General features: G+C 47.0%; 1 protein-coding gene across 2 annotated transcripts in view; it reads left to right on the top strand.

The window, feature by feature from the left end:
* Nucleotides 1–13,890, top strand: part of ano5a (anoctamin 5a) — a 190,768-nt gene that overhangs the window by 72,754 nt on the left and 104,124 nt on the right. Inside the window, exon 3 of one of the 2 annotated variants that reach the window (XM_078549526.1) lies at nucleotides 2,746–2,799. The exons of the other annotated variant lie outside the window; for it this stretch is intronic. Within the exon in view, the coding sequence (XP_078405652.1) occupies nucleotides 2,746–2,799 (54 nt within the window). The remainder of the gene's footprint in view (nucleotides 1–2,745; nucleotides 2,800–13,890) is intronic. 2 annotated transcript variants of the gene reach the window in all.

The following is a 13,890-nucleotide window of genomic DNA, read 5'->3' on the forward strand; positions in this document are numbered from 1 at the left end:
AGGCTTAGTGGGGGCAGTTACGGAGCCGAACGCTGCCCGTGATCGGTTCCGCGCCACCATTTTATGCTGGCGGGTCAATTAAGGCCCGTCCAGCGTAAGACGCAACCGGTAGCACTCAATGCCACCTGTGCGGGTGGGGAAGGAGGGAGAGTCAGGTCCAGCGCTCTTTCGTGCATGCGCGTGAAAGAGCGCTTCAATCTCCCTGAGGCACGGAGCTGCCTCAGGGAGATTGAAGGACTTCTGAAATTATGAAATAAAAGGTTTATGAATTTATTTAAACATGTCCTCTCATGTGTCACATGAGATGGGACATGTTTTTTATATGAAATTTTTAAAATTTATTTAATAAAAGCTTTGGGAAATCTCCTCCCATGGATGAGGTTTCCTAAAAAATGCGAAGGCCACTTGACCTTTTCACCCACCTGCCAACCTTAAGGTTGGACAGGCAGCAAATACAAATACCTTAATTAGACCCTTAATAGCCTTAATAGGCTGTTTACATATGGGTGGGCACGCAGCCAACTCCGGCACGCACCCGCCGAACGAAACATCGCAACATCATTGCGCGTCATTTTACGTGTTGGCGTGTTGGGCCGTCCCTGTACACCGACTGAAAAATTCTGCCCGTAAATACTGTGGCTGCAAGAGCTGGTCAGAGGCTGAGAATCCTGTGGGGAGTAACTCTACTTCCTGACTTTCCCAAAGCCTGTCCACCATCTACAAGGCACAGGAATGTGATGGAATGCTATCCATTTGCCTGGATGAGCACAGCTCCAACAACACTCAAGCTTGATACCATCCAGGACAAAGCAGCCCACTTGATTGGCATCACATCCACCACTTTCAACATTCATTCCACCATCAACGCACAGTGGCAGCAGCTGTGTGCCATCTACAAGATGCATTACAGCAACTCACCAAGGCTCCTTCAATAGCACCTTCCAAACCCGAAACCTCTACCATCTAGAAGCGCAAGGGCAGCAGATGCCTGGAAACACCATCATCTGTAAGTTCCCCTCCAAGCCACACACCATCCTGACTTGGAACTATATCACCATTCCTTCACTGTTGCTGGGTCAAAATCCTGGAACTCTCACCCTAATAGCACTATAGGTGTACCTACACCAGATGAACTGCAGGAATTCAAGAAGGCGGCTCACCACCAACTTCTCAAGGGCAGTTAAGGATGAGCAATAAATGCTGACCTAGCCCATGACGCCTATGTAAGAATATGTAGTTTTTTTTAAAGTAGCTCCTTAAAACCTACTTCTTTGACCAAGCTTTTGATCACCTGCCCTCATCATGGTTGTGGCTTGGTGCCAACTATTAGCAACTAATGCATTTTGGGACAGTTTTACTATGTTAAAGGTGCAATAAAAATGCAAGTTGTTGTTGTTTAGCAAATAGCTTGTTTTACAGAATTTTTAGAGTTCAGTCATTCCTAAAGCCTCTGCTGGTAAATGGAATGCAACTGTACACTGGGTGAGTTATAATCCAGTAAACTGACGTTAATGGCAGCTATTAGTCATTTACCACTGCCATTGAAATGATGGTAGGAAAATCCAGACTTTTATTTGCATTCTTGAAGAATATCCATGGGATTCACTAGTGGAACTGGTGGATTGGTCACTTGAAAACTTTTGGTTCCAAGTGGGTTGAGCAAACCCCCTCTGAATATTTCTGATGCCAAAGATAGTATCAAAGAAGTTGCAGCAGATAATGGACACGACTTTGGCCAGGCACTGGAACATTGGCTAGAGCTATCCAGCTATTCTCATCTCTCAGCCCTTTCTCTTCAGTTGCTTGTCCAATTCAAGCTACGTTAGAATGCCACAGGCCACTTGTGGTAAAGCTTTCCATGCTCTAGTAACCTCTTGTGTTAAGCATTTACACTAACTTCTCCCTTTTTCTTCTGTTTGATCATATTGATACCGACTTGCGAGCAAGCTGGTAATGAGCAAAGGATTGAAATAATTCGGGGGTAATTTTTTAATCTAACCCACCCAACAAGAGATCCTGCCCATTAGATCATCCAAACGTTTAACACCCTGCCCCATTTGACTTTAACAGTATCCTGCCAGGTAGCCTCCGTTAAAATCACTGCCGATGTATCCATTTGAATGATTCTGATGTGGGAACACCAGGGCCGTTCCACAAAATGGTATTTCTACTTGCAGTGAGACAGAAGCAAGTGGGTTTTACTGCTAGATTTGCATATAATAGATACGTAATTGGATTACAATTAATAGACAAGACATTCAATTGATTTACAATCAAGACAACCAAAAATCTGCCTTGTTGATTACCCCCTGAGTGGGGATATTTCTGTGTCCTAATTGACTCTGAGCTAGTCTATACCACATTGGGAATTGGTTTTCAAACTGACATTCACATTTCGAGTTCAAAGAAACTGATTTAAAGTTGCTTCAACTAATTATAATAGTGATGTTATACTTATGGAAAGATTTTTATTTTTTCCAGTACTTACCTGCTGTTTCATATTGTTTCATAATTTAGAAAACGATCTAGGGTGTAACCATCCAGAGAAAGTGCATTTCTTTCCACAACTGCATGTGCGCCCTCACCACTACAGTTAATTTATGTGCTCCTTTCAGTGCCACACTCACTCAGCTATGCCCTGGATGAATTCCATTCATTAACCTAGTTTACTGCTGTATAACCCTAAAGGATGGCTTCCTTAGTCTGTAACCTAACATGCAAATCTCTCCTTGATGCACTCATTAGGTACTAAGCACAACGACAGAGACTGCATCTCTCATCCATGGTATGCCAAAGGTGGTAAGCAGCCATTCTTCCATAAGTCAGTCTGCATGTGGGTGTTTGCATGTTGTGCATGCTCAAGCTTTGTAAACCAATTTGTAAAAATAATGCATGTTATGACCTTCGAACAGTGTTTTTCTATGTTTTTCCTTAGTAAGTTGAAACCTCACTGTTGAAAGGAACTCATGGCTGACCTTTTGGTCTAGATTTTTGTCCCAGGGTCAGGTCTGCAGAGTCGGAAGATTTCCCGCCTCAACAAGCCCGACCTTTAAAAAGGCGGGTCGGATTTTCGGGCGGGGGTGCGGGCTGAAATAGAGTCTGGGCGGGCAGCCCCGGAACAAACACGGAGGCTGCCGGGTACAGAGGCGGACTGAGCGCAAGGCCTGCCACTATGCCCCGGCACTGTGTTTAATTAGATAAAAAAACACATCCCTCTAGCCATCACCCCAACCACCTTACGCACTGCCAATGCCCCATCCATGCCAACCTATGTTAACCCATGCCCCCACCCACCCCCCCTTTGCCCCTACCCCCTCTTTGTCAACTCACCTAATATCCTAGATAAAAGCAAAATACTGCAGATGCTGGAAACCTGAAACAAAAACAAAAATAGCTGGGAAAACTCAGCAGGTCTGACAGCATCTGCGGAGAGGAACACAGTTAACGTTTCAAGTCCAAATGACTCTTCATCAGAGCACTTCATCAAGAGTAATTCGGACTCGAAACGTTAACTGTGTTCCTCTCCGCAGATGCTGTCAGACCTGCTGAGTTTTTCCAGCTATTTTTGTTTTTGATCCTAGGACACTTTATGGACAGCTGGACTGCTCTTTAACAGGTCCTTGACAGCTTAACCGTTCCAATGAGTTTGAGCATAAGAAGTGCATAATCATGTTCACTTTTAACAATCCCAGTGGGTGCCTTACCTCTCCCAAAGGTGTCCCAGAACCCCATCCAGAGGGCTACCCCAGCTATTCAAACAAATCCACCAAGGTTAAAGCTCCTCTTACCTGTTCTAATCTGCACACTCCAAATTCTACACTTCTGGCCTTCCAAAATCCCACTTCAGGGAGACAACTAGTGATTTAAATGGCCAGCTGCCTCCACGAATCCCGGATGCATGAACCCCCCCAGCCCAACTCTAGTCCCTCCACAACGAAAGTGGGAAATGCCGAGTTCATGGGTGCGGGACTAAACATTTCTGGCCATTTCTGGGATTTTCGCCATGAAGGACAGACTCTCCGTGGTGGCGAAAATCTGGGCCATTGTTGGCAAGTCTAGGGCAAGTGTATGTTAATATATCTGGGATCATCCTCCTCCAGAGTGTTCCAACGTCACTGATGCTCGTCATCAGTCAATTTAGTTCATTCCAAATGATGTGAAGAAATAGCTGAGTTCACTGGGTACAGCAGAAGACTATTGAACCTGTTGATATCCTAGCTGTAATGCTTCAGAACAAGCCATACCTCTAGCCAAGGATTCCATAGCAACTACAACAATGGCAACACTCTGACTATGTGAAAAATTGTCCAAATATGTCCTGTCCATTAAAAGCAAGATAAATCCAACCCAGCCAATTACTGTGCAATCAGTCTACTCTCAATCACTAGCAAAGTAATAGAAGGATAAAAACAAAAAACTACTACGGATGCTGGAAATCCAAAACAAAAACAGAATTACCTGGAAAAACTCAGCAGGTCTGGCAGCATCGGCGGAGAAGAAAAGAGTTGACGTTTCGAGTCCTCATGACCCTTCAGCAGAACTGAGTGAAGTTAGGAGAGGGGTGAAACATAAGCTGGTTTAAGGTCGGTGGGGGGAGAGAGAAGTTGGGTGGGGGGGGTGGTGGTTGTAGGGTCAAGCAAGCAACGATAGGAGCAGATAATCAAAAGATGTCACAGACAAAAGGACAAAGAGGTGTTAAAGGTGGTGATATTATATAAGAGAATGTGCTAATTAAGAATGGATGGCAGGACACTCAAAGTACAGCTCTAGTGGGGGTGGGGTGGAAAGACTGACAGGGTATTATAGTTACAGATTTAAAAATAATGGAAATAGGTGGGAAAAGAAAAATCTATATAAATTATTGGAAAAAACAAAAGGGAGGGGGAAGAAACAGAAATGGGGGTGGGGATGGGGGAGGGAGTTTAATATATAAAGTTGTTGAATTCAATATTCAGCCCGGAAGGCTGTAAAGTGCCTAGTCGGAAGATGAGGTGCTGTTCCTCCAGTTTGCATTGGGCTTCACTGGAACAATGCAGCAAGCCAAGGACAGACATGTGGGCATGAGAACAGGGTGGAGTGTTAAAATGGCAAGCGACAGGGAGGTTTGGGTCTTTCTTGCGGACAGACCGCAGGTGTTCTGCAAATCGGAATAAAAAAGTAATAGAAGGAGTCATCAACAGCACTAATAAGCAGCACTTACTCATCAATAACCTGCTCATTGATTCTTCATTTGCTTCTGCCATGACCAACAGCTCCAGTTTTCATTAGAGTCTTGGTCCAAATGTGGACGAAAGAGCTGAATTCCAGAGGTGAGGTAAAAGTGACTGGTCTTGATACCAAGGCAAGGCATTTGGCATTTAATCAAATGTGGCACCAAGCAGCCCTAATGAAACTTAAGGCAATGGGAATTAGAAACAAAAACAAAAATAGCTGGAAAAACTCAGAAGGTCCGACAGCATCTGCGGAGAGGAACACAGTTAATGTTTTGCGTCCATATGACTCTTCATCAGAACACCAGTGATGGGAATTAGTTGGGGGGCGGGGGGTGGAGGGGGGGGATGCGGGGAATCTCTCCAATGGCTGGAATGAAGCCTGGCATAAAGGATTGTGCTCATTGGCAAGCAATCATATTAGCCCCAGAACATCACTGTAGGAGTTAATGAGGTCAGTATCTTAAGCCTACCTAACCAGACCTCCATCTTAATTGCCTGTGGCTACAGGAGCAGGTCTGAGGCTGGTTATACTGCAACAAGAGACTCACTTCTTGACTTCTAATAGCACCTTTATCACCTGCTAGGCACAAGTAAGGAATGTGATGGAATTTTGTCCACGCAACTCCTTCCCCTATCCCTACAAACAAAGCAGGTTACAGAATAAAACTAAAAAGGCTTAAATATTTAAATAGAGACAACAAGAATTTTATTGTACATCAGCAGGTGTAGCTGCTGTAGCAACCTTCCAGAAGCACAACACTATCCAGAGCAAAGCAACTGCTTCATTGGCAGCCATCCGTCAACTTAAACATCCACTATGTCCATCACCAATACAAAGTTGCTCCAGTGTGTACTGTCTACATGATACACTGCAGCAAATTTCCAAGACTGCTTCAGCAGCACCTCTCCATTCTGCTACCTCCAGGCAAGGACAGAGCACACATGAAAACACCATCACCTGCAAGTTCTCCTCTGAGTCGCACACCATCCCAACTTAAAAGCATATTACGTTTCTTTCAAGGTCACTGGGTCAAAATACTGGGGCACTCCACTTCTGAACACTATGAGAGAGTACCTTCACCACATTGACTGCCGCAGTTCAACAAGAAGGCCCATGCCCAATGTCTTGAGGGCAATTGGCGAGGCTAATACTTCTTGGCTTTGGTAGTGATGGCCAGATCCTGCAAATGGATTAAAAAACTGATGGGGCAGAATTTTTTGCTCGTCCAGCGGGAGCGTGCCCCACCCGAATGAACGTAAAATGGTGCGCAGTGATGTCGGGCGAGCATCCCGACGTCATTGTGCACTCGTGAGATATTTCACTTGGCGGGCACACACAGGAGTTGGAGCTGCGCCCGCCATTAATTAAGAAGCCAGTTAAGGCCCTTAAGAACCCAATTGACGCCGAATTAACATTGCCCGTGTGATGTTTGCGCTCGTCGCACGGGCAAAACAGGCAGGGCGGGCAGCCCACAATTTGCAAAACCTCATCCAAAGACGGGATAAAAAGGGTCAGCAGCATTGCCAGTGTGAGTAGTGAGGAGTTTTGGAGATAAGTTTTCTGCTGGTGGCTTATCGGAACTTGGCAGCTTCACCTCTGTTTGGGCCTTCATTATTCGCATTTCCAGGCTTCATTTCAGGACCCACTGGTGTCTCCAAGGCCCCCCGAAGATTCGGACAGTGTGGACCCTTCCAGGTATCAGACAACCTCCATGTTACCCTGGGAATGGGGATTGTGCTCTCTGATTGTGGCACCTCCTCTGAGGAGGAAGAGAGGGGCAGAAGGGAGAGGAGGCCAGTGGCCCAATGCAGCTTCCAGGGGAGGAGAAACGTAGGCACAAGGGGCATTGGGCCAGCAGGTAGTCCAAGGTGAAAGGGGCCACAGAAGATGCCACCATCCTGCTGCCAGGGTTTACAGGCGGTGATGCAGCTACCTCAATATGTCCGAGGTGCAATGCTGAAGGAGGCTCCGACTCTCAAGGGAGACAATGACCTCCATTTGTCAGATGATTGGGCCTGAGATCAGCTCTGACTGTGTGGGTGGACACCCCATGCCAGTGGCCCTAAAGGTCACAGTGGCCCTCAACCTCTATGCCAGCGGCTCTTTCCAGGGCTCAATGCAGGATCTGTGTGGAGTGTCCCAATCAGCTGTCCACAGTTGCGTCATGCTGGTGACAGAAGCTCTGTTCAGGCGGGTATTGACTTTCATTTCCGTATGGACGAGGCCAGCCAGGCTGAGCGAGCCAGAGGGTTTGCAGTGATTGATGGATTCCCCCGCGTCCAGGGTGCAATCGATTGCACACATGTGGCCATCAAGGCGCCAGCGGGTCAGTTGGGTGCCTTCATTAACAGGAAGGGATTTCACTCCATGAACATGCAGATAGTGTGTGACCACAGGATGCAGATTCTGCAAGTCTGTGCAAGGTACCCTGGCAGCTCTAATAACGCCTACATCCTGAGACATTCCAGGTGCCGAGGCTCTTCAGTGCTCCAGACCGACTGGATGAATGGCTGCTGGGTGACAAGGGCTATCCCTTGAAAAGGCCGCTTATGATGCCTCTCTACCACCCAAGAACGGAGGCAGAGTCTCCACAAGGGCAGTGATAGAAAGAAAGAACCATAGGTCTTCCAATGCCTGAACCATTCAGGGGGAGCACTACAATACCCCCCACAGCGGGGCTCACTGATAGTGGTTGCATGTTGCGCTCTCCACAATCTGGCACTGGCAAGGGGGGACCCACCGGAGGAAGAGGATCTTGACGCAGCAGATCAGGCTACAGATGATGAGTTCAGTAGTGAGTCAGAAGAGGAGCACGATGAGGAGAAATCTGAGGGCTTGGAGGCAGGCCTCGGTAACCTCCAGTGAGGCAGCGTTACCGGGGAAGCCTTGATCCAATGCTCCTTCGGGTAGGCTGCCAAAATAAGCGCTACCGCCTCATGCCAGGGCTGCCATGGATCTCAGAAAAGACCCTTTCCTTTGCCCCCAAGATACACTCAGTGCCTGTGCAGTAAAGTTTCGAGTCACCTACATCCAGGATTACAAACTGGCCTACCCTGCACCTACAAAACAAATGAAGCACGCTCAGGTCAATAACACAAGCAAATGTAATATTATGGTGGCACTCAGATTATGAACAGAACAGTATCAGGTGTTGAAGGTCACGCCATTTAAAAAAAAATGGGAGAACAAAAGATCACCCGTGACCAGTCTCTCTTGTGCTTCAGATACATTAAACTTATGTTTACGGGTGCTATGCCTACGTGCTCCCCCATCGCTGGCACCGGCTTTGGAGACAACCTGCTGACTCTGCTGTCCTGTTGGCCTTGATGACCTTGGTGGTCGCCCTCCGGCCTATGGAGCCTGTGCTGGCCCAGCCTGGGAGGGAGCGGCCAGCTTCACAGCTGGTATCTCCCCAGTCACTGCAGCCTCATCAGATGCCATGGTCACTGGCAGAGGGACGAAGGAGCTGCTGCCATCATCCAGAGCGCCCTGAGAGAAACCCGCAGAGACGACAGGCAGCTCATGCACCAATGTGAGGTCGCTGTGCACCTCCCTGCTCACCATTGATGGATGGGCAGCTAGATGGGATACTGGGTGCCTCATCCATCTCCCACACTGATACTGACCACCTGAGGTCAGTGCCTGTGTGAGGGCTTGCAGGTCCAATCGCAACTCCAGGAACCCCTGATTCTATTCCTGAGCAGCCCCTCCATGAGAGTCACCACTGGAGGAGGCAGTGTGCTCCGCCATGAGGGTCAATGCAATACTCACGCTCCGCATAAACTCCTCCACAACAGAGACCATGGCATCCATACCCTCATGGATCTCCGCCAGATTCTCCCGCACACCCCCTGGATACCAAGCATCTGCCGCGTAATGGACAACTCCAGAGGCTCATCATCTGCCTTTGACTGAGCATCGTCATGGTCTCCAGCAGTCCTCCGACTGCCGATGCCCTGGGCGCACTCTGCCTCCACCTGCACCGCAAGCAAGTGTGAAGTGCCCTCGCCAATGTGCACCAAGATACTAGCCGCTGAGGTGCTGGTGCCTGCTTCAGAGAGAGGGTGTGAAGCAGGTGCTTCTGGAGCATGGTGGTCTTCCAGTGTCAGGGGTAGCTCTTGGAGGTGCTGAGATTAACAGCTTGGTGGCAGATCTAAGGGAGAACAAGGACATGACATTAGTTAAAGTCATCACACTGTCACTGTGCATGCCAGGCACCCTGGTGAGACAATGAAGATCTGCATCACAGTGCCATTGTCTTTCAATGATCAATGGGGAATCCAGTCTGGAAGATCCCATCAATGACGAGGCTACACCAGAATGTTTGCACCATCCAAAACTCTCAACTCGATGCACTACACTCTTACCTTTGTCTGATACCCCAGCCTCTCCACGGCCACTTGACCGGTGTGCATGGCGCCTCTCGAGATCCAAGGCCTCCTGCTCGTGTTTGGAGGGGATGAGGTGGTGTGGGGGTCATCCGCCAGTCCGCGACCTCTCAATATTGTTATGGGATGTCTTCTCCTGAAAGGACAGAGGAGCATTGATTGGTCCACTCTCTATATGCAGTGCCATTGCAGCCTGGCCAACAACCCCGCCTGAGGAGCACCTAAACAGGGCACATCCGAGTCATGGCTCTCGAGCCGCAATACACCCAGTCCAAGCAGCCAGGGGTCAGCCCCTTAACCAGCTCTGGCATCACTGACAGTTGGCACTCAGAGTCTAACACCCCTGAGCTCCATGGGGGTGTCGGCCAGTCCTTAACATGTCAACACATTGACCCATACCAACAAGGCGCTCACCCTTCCTGAGCGCAGCAGGTCATTAAATCTCTTGCGGCACTGCACCCATGCGCGCCGCATACCGTTGTGGCTGCTCACCTGGGCTGTCACCTCCTCCCCTGCCCACTTTATGAGGCGTGGTGGCCTCCTCCTCCTCCCATCTCTGGGGACAAGGGCAGCCGCCACCTCCAGGAGGACGGCGAGGCACTCATCCGAAAAACAGTGGGGGGGGCTGGCGAGTGCCCAGCCGACCTCACCTCCTGCCTGGCGTCTACATCCTACGTTTGCAGCCATGTCCTTGCAGCAATTCCATCACGGGCAGCCTCCCTGTGCCGTGTTTGAACCAGCCGCCGGGTTGCCATTGGACCCAGCAGCCGACAGGCCCCTGACCCCCACCCCCTGACCCCTGCCCGCCCCTTCTGGAACATTCTGCAGCTGCCTTCACGCTCAGTGGGCCTTAATTGGCCCGCCAGCATGAAATCACGGCCCGATAGCGGGTGGCAGTCTGTTTCGCAGCCGCTCCCGCTTACCCCTGCTGAGCCTGCCCGACAAGGGCAAAACTCTGCCCACGATGTACAATAACATTCCTGTTAACTCTGTTTAAATAGTTTAAGCCGTTTTAATTTTGTTCTGTAATCTGTTGTGTACAGAGGGATAGGGGAAGGAGTTGTATGATCATGTTTTTGTTGAAAAAATGAATTTCTTAGCTTCTGTTGGTGGTAGCCTAATGAAAATTAAGGCTACATTAATGATTGCCTGAGTGTTCTAGAGGTCATGGCCTTAGGAGATGGCAAACAGAGTGCAACGACCACTATAGTGTGACCAATGAGCCTGCACCAGATTAAACCAAGTATTTTGATGCCTCATCTGGAGTACTGCGTCCGGTTCTGGGTGCCATACTTGAGGATGGATGTGAAGGCATTGGAGAGAGTACAGAAGAGATTCACAAGAATGATGCCTGGAATGAAGAACTGTAGTTATGAGGATAGATTGGAGAGGTTGGGACTGTTTTCCTTGGAGAAAAGAAGGCTGAGAGGAGAATTGATAGAAGTATTCAAGATCCTGAGAGGTGTAGACAGGGTAAATAATGAGAAACTGTTTCCATTCAAGAGAACATCAAGAACTAGAGGGCACAGATCCAAAATAATTGGCAAAAGGAGTAAATGTGATGTGAGGAAAATATTTTTCACCCAGAGGGTGGTTGGAGTCTGGAACAAACTTCCTGAAAGGATGGTGGAGGCAGGTTCGATTGAGGTATTCAAAAGGAATTGGATTGCTACCTGAAAAGGGAGAACGTGCAAGGTTACGGGGAGTGGGACTAGGTGGAATGCTCTTTCAGAGAGCCAGTGCAAACTTGATGGGCCGAATGGCTGCCTTCTGCACTGTATAGACATTGAGATACTGTTTAAATGACTGGCTACTTTTGTATGCGAGAGCAGCTCATGGTGCTGAAACAGTCGGGATAGGACATGGTGCCAAGTGATGACTTAGTCAATGGACACTCATACCTGAGAAAATTTGCAGTACTTACTGAAATGAACCTATTTACTTGTTTAATAACTTAACAGCGAGAGATCATCTTGTTAGCAAAAGAAAACAAAATGAGGAACGAGTGGGCCCTCAAGTCCATGTAATTTAGTATCCCGTTAATTATATTCATGACACGTTTTGACTTGGAAGTGTCATCAGACCCTTTCATTTCAACTGGTACCCCAACAGAGTGTAGCAGTGCACCAGCCAATCTTTTTCTATTTCCCGGAACTTAAGCGAGTTTTGTTAAGACAAAAAAAGCATCAATGAACAATATTATATTAATAGTTGGGTAAATCTTAACATTGTGATATTAGGTGTCAGCTGTGGCTCAGTGGTAATACACTTGTCTCTGGGTCAGGCAGTTGTGGGTTCAAACCCCAATTTAGGATTTGGGCACAAAAACCAAAGCTGAAACTCTAGTACTAAGGGAGTGCTGCAACCTTGGAGGTGGAGGTGACATCTTTTGGATGAGACACTAAGCCAAGGTCCGTTTGCTATCTTATGGATGTTAAGGCTCCCATGGCACCCTTTTGCAGTGGAGTTATCCCCGGTGTCCGTGCCGATCTTTATCCCTCAATCAATGTCACAAGGGCAGATTATCTCGTCATTACGCGGATATACAAACATACGAATTAGGAACAGGAGTAGGCCACACGGCCCCTCGAGCCTGCTCCGCCATTCAATAAGATCATGGTTGATCTGAACGTAACCTCAACTCCACATTCCTGCCTCACCCCAAATAACCTTTCACCCCCTTGTTAATCAAGAATCCATCTAGCTCTGCCTTAAAGATATTCAAAGACTCTGCCTCCACCGCCTTTTGAGGAAGAGAATTCCAAAGTTTCACAGAGAAAAAATATGTTCTCATCTCTGTCTTAAATGAGCGACCCCTTATGTTTAAACAGTGACCCCTAGTTCTAGATTCTCCCACAAGAGGAAACATCCTCTCCGCATCCATCCTATCAGGACCCCACAGAATCTTAAAGGTTTCAATTAAGTTGCCTCTTACTCTTTCAGTGGATACAAGCCTAACCTGTCCAGCCTTTCCTCATAAGACAACCCGCCCATCCCTAGTATTAGTCTAGTAAACCTTCTCCGTTCTGCTTCTAATGCATTTACATCTTTCTTTAAATAAGGAGCTCAGTACTGTACACAATACTTCAGATGTGGTCTCGCCAATGCCCTGTACAACTGAAGCATAACCTCGGTACTTTTGTAATCAATTCCCCTCACACTAAATGAAAACATTCTATTAGCTTTCCTAATTACCTGCTGCACTTGCATACTAACCTTTTGTGATTCATGCACTAGGACACCCAGATCCCTCTGAATCTCAGAGCTCTGCAATCTCTCACCATTTAGATAATAAGCTTCCTGTTTATTCTTCCTGCCAAAATGAATGATTTCACATTTGCCTACATTATATTCCATTTGCCAGATCTTTGCCCACTCACTTAATCTATCTATGTCACCTTGTAGCCTCCTTACATCCTCTTCACAATTTACTTTCTTACCTATCTTTGTGTCATCAGAAAATTTAGCCACCATTCCTTTGGTCCCTTTTTCCAAGTCATTTATATAAATTGTGAAAAGTTGAGGCTCCAGCACTGATCCCTGTGGCACACCACTTGTCACATCCTGCCAACCAGAAAAAGATTCATTTATGCCAACTCTCTGCTTTCTGTTAGCTAACCAATCTTCTATCCATGCTAATATATTACCCCATATTCCATGAGCTTTTATTTTCTGCAATAATCTTTGATGTGAAACTTCATCAAATGCCTTCTGGAGATCTAAGTATAGTACACCCACCAGTTCCCCTTTATCCACAGCACATGTGACTCCTTCAAAGACCTCCAATAAATTGATTAAGCATTGTTCTTTGTGGGAGTTTGCTGTGTGTAAATTGACTGCCACATTTCCTACATTACAAAGTACACTTCAAAAACTTCTATAGCTCTAAAGTGTTTTGGGATGCCCTTTGGTTGTAAACGACACTATATAAATGCAAGTCTGTCTTGTTGTGAGGTAGTATAAAACACGTGATAGCAAATCAGCATTGCATTGACTTCAGTGAGAATAAAATCGGAAGGGGTGTAAAATGAGCTGGCAACTTGCTTTTGCCTGTTTTACACTGTTGCACAAAGTCTGATGTGATTCCTGTTAATTTTCAATCTGTGCTGAAATCTGACTTGTTATAAGTTAATTGCAGCTAGTGTGATAACAAAGTGTCCATTCTCTGATACTGTGCAACCATTACATTAACTCTACATTTCAAGGAATAAGTATTTAAGCAGTTTGAGATGTTTCTAAATGGAAACAGAAAACAAACATATATTTTCTGACCATCACGCTCCTCTTT

Source organism: Cetorhinus maximus, chromosome 9 (assembly GCF_964194155.1).
Source record: "Cetorhinus maximus chromosome 9, sCetMax3.hap1.1, whole genome shotgun sequence".
Classification (NCBI taxonomy): Eukaryota; Metazoa; Chordata; class Chondrichthyes; order Lamniformes; family Cetorhinidae; genus Cetorhinus; species Cetorhinus maximus.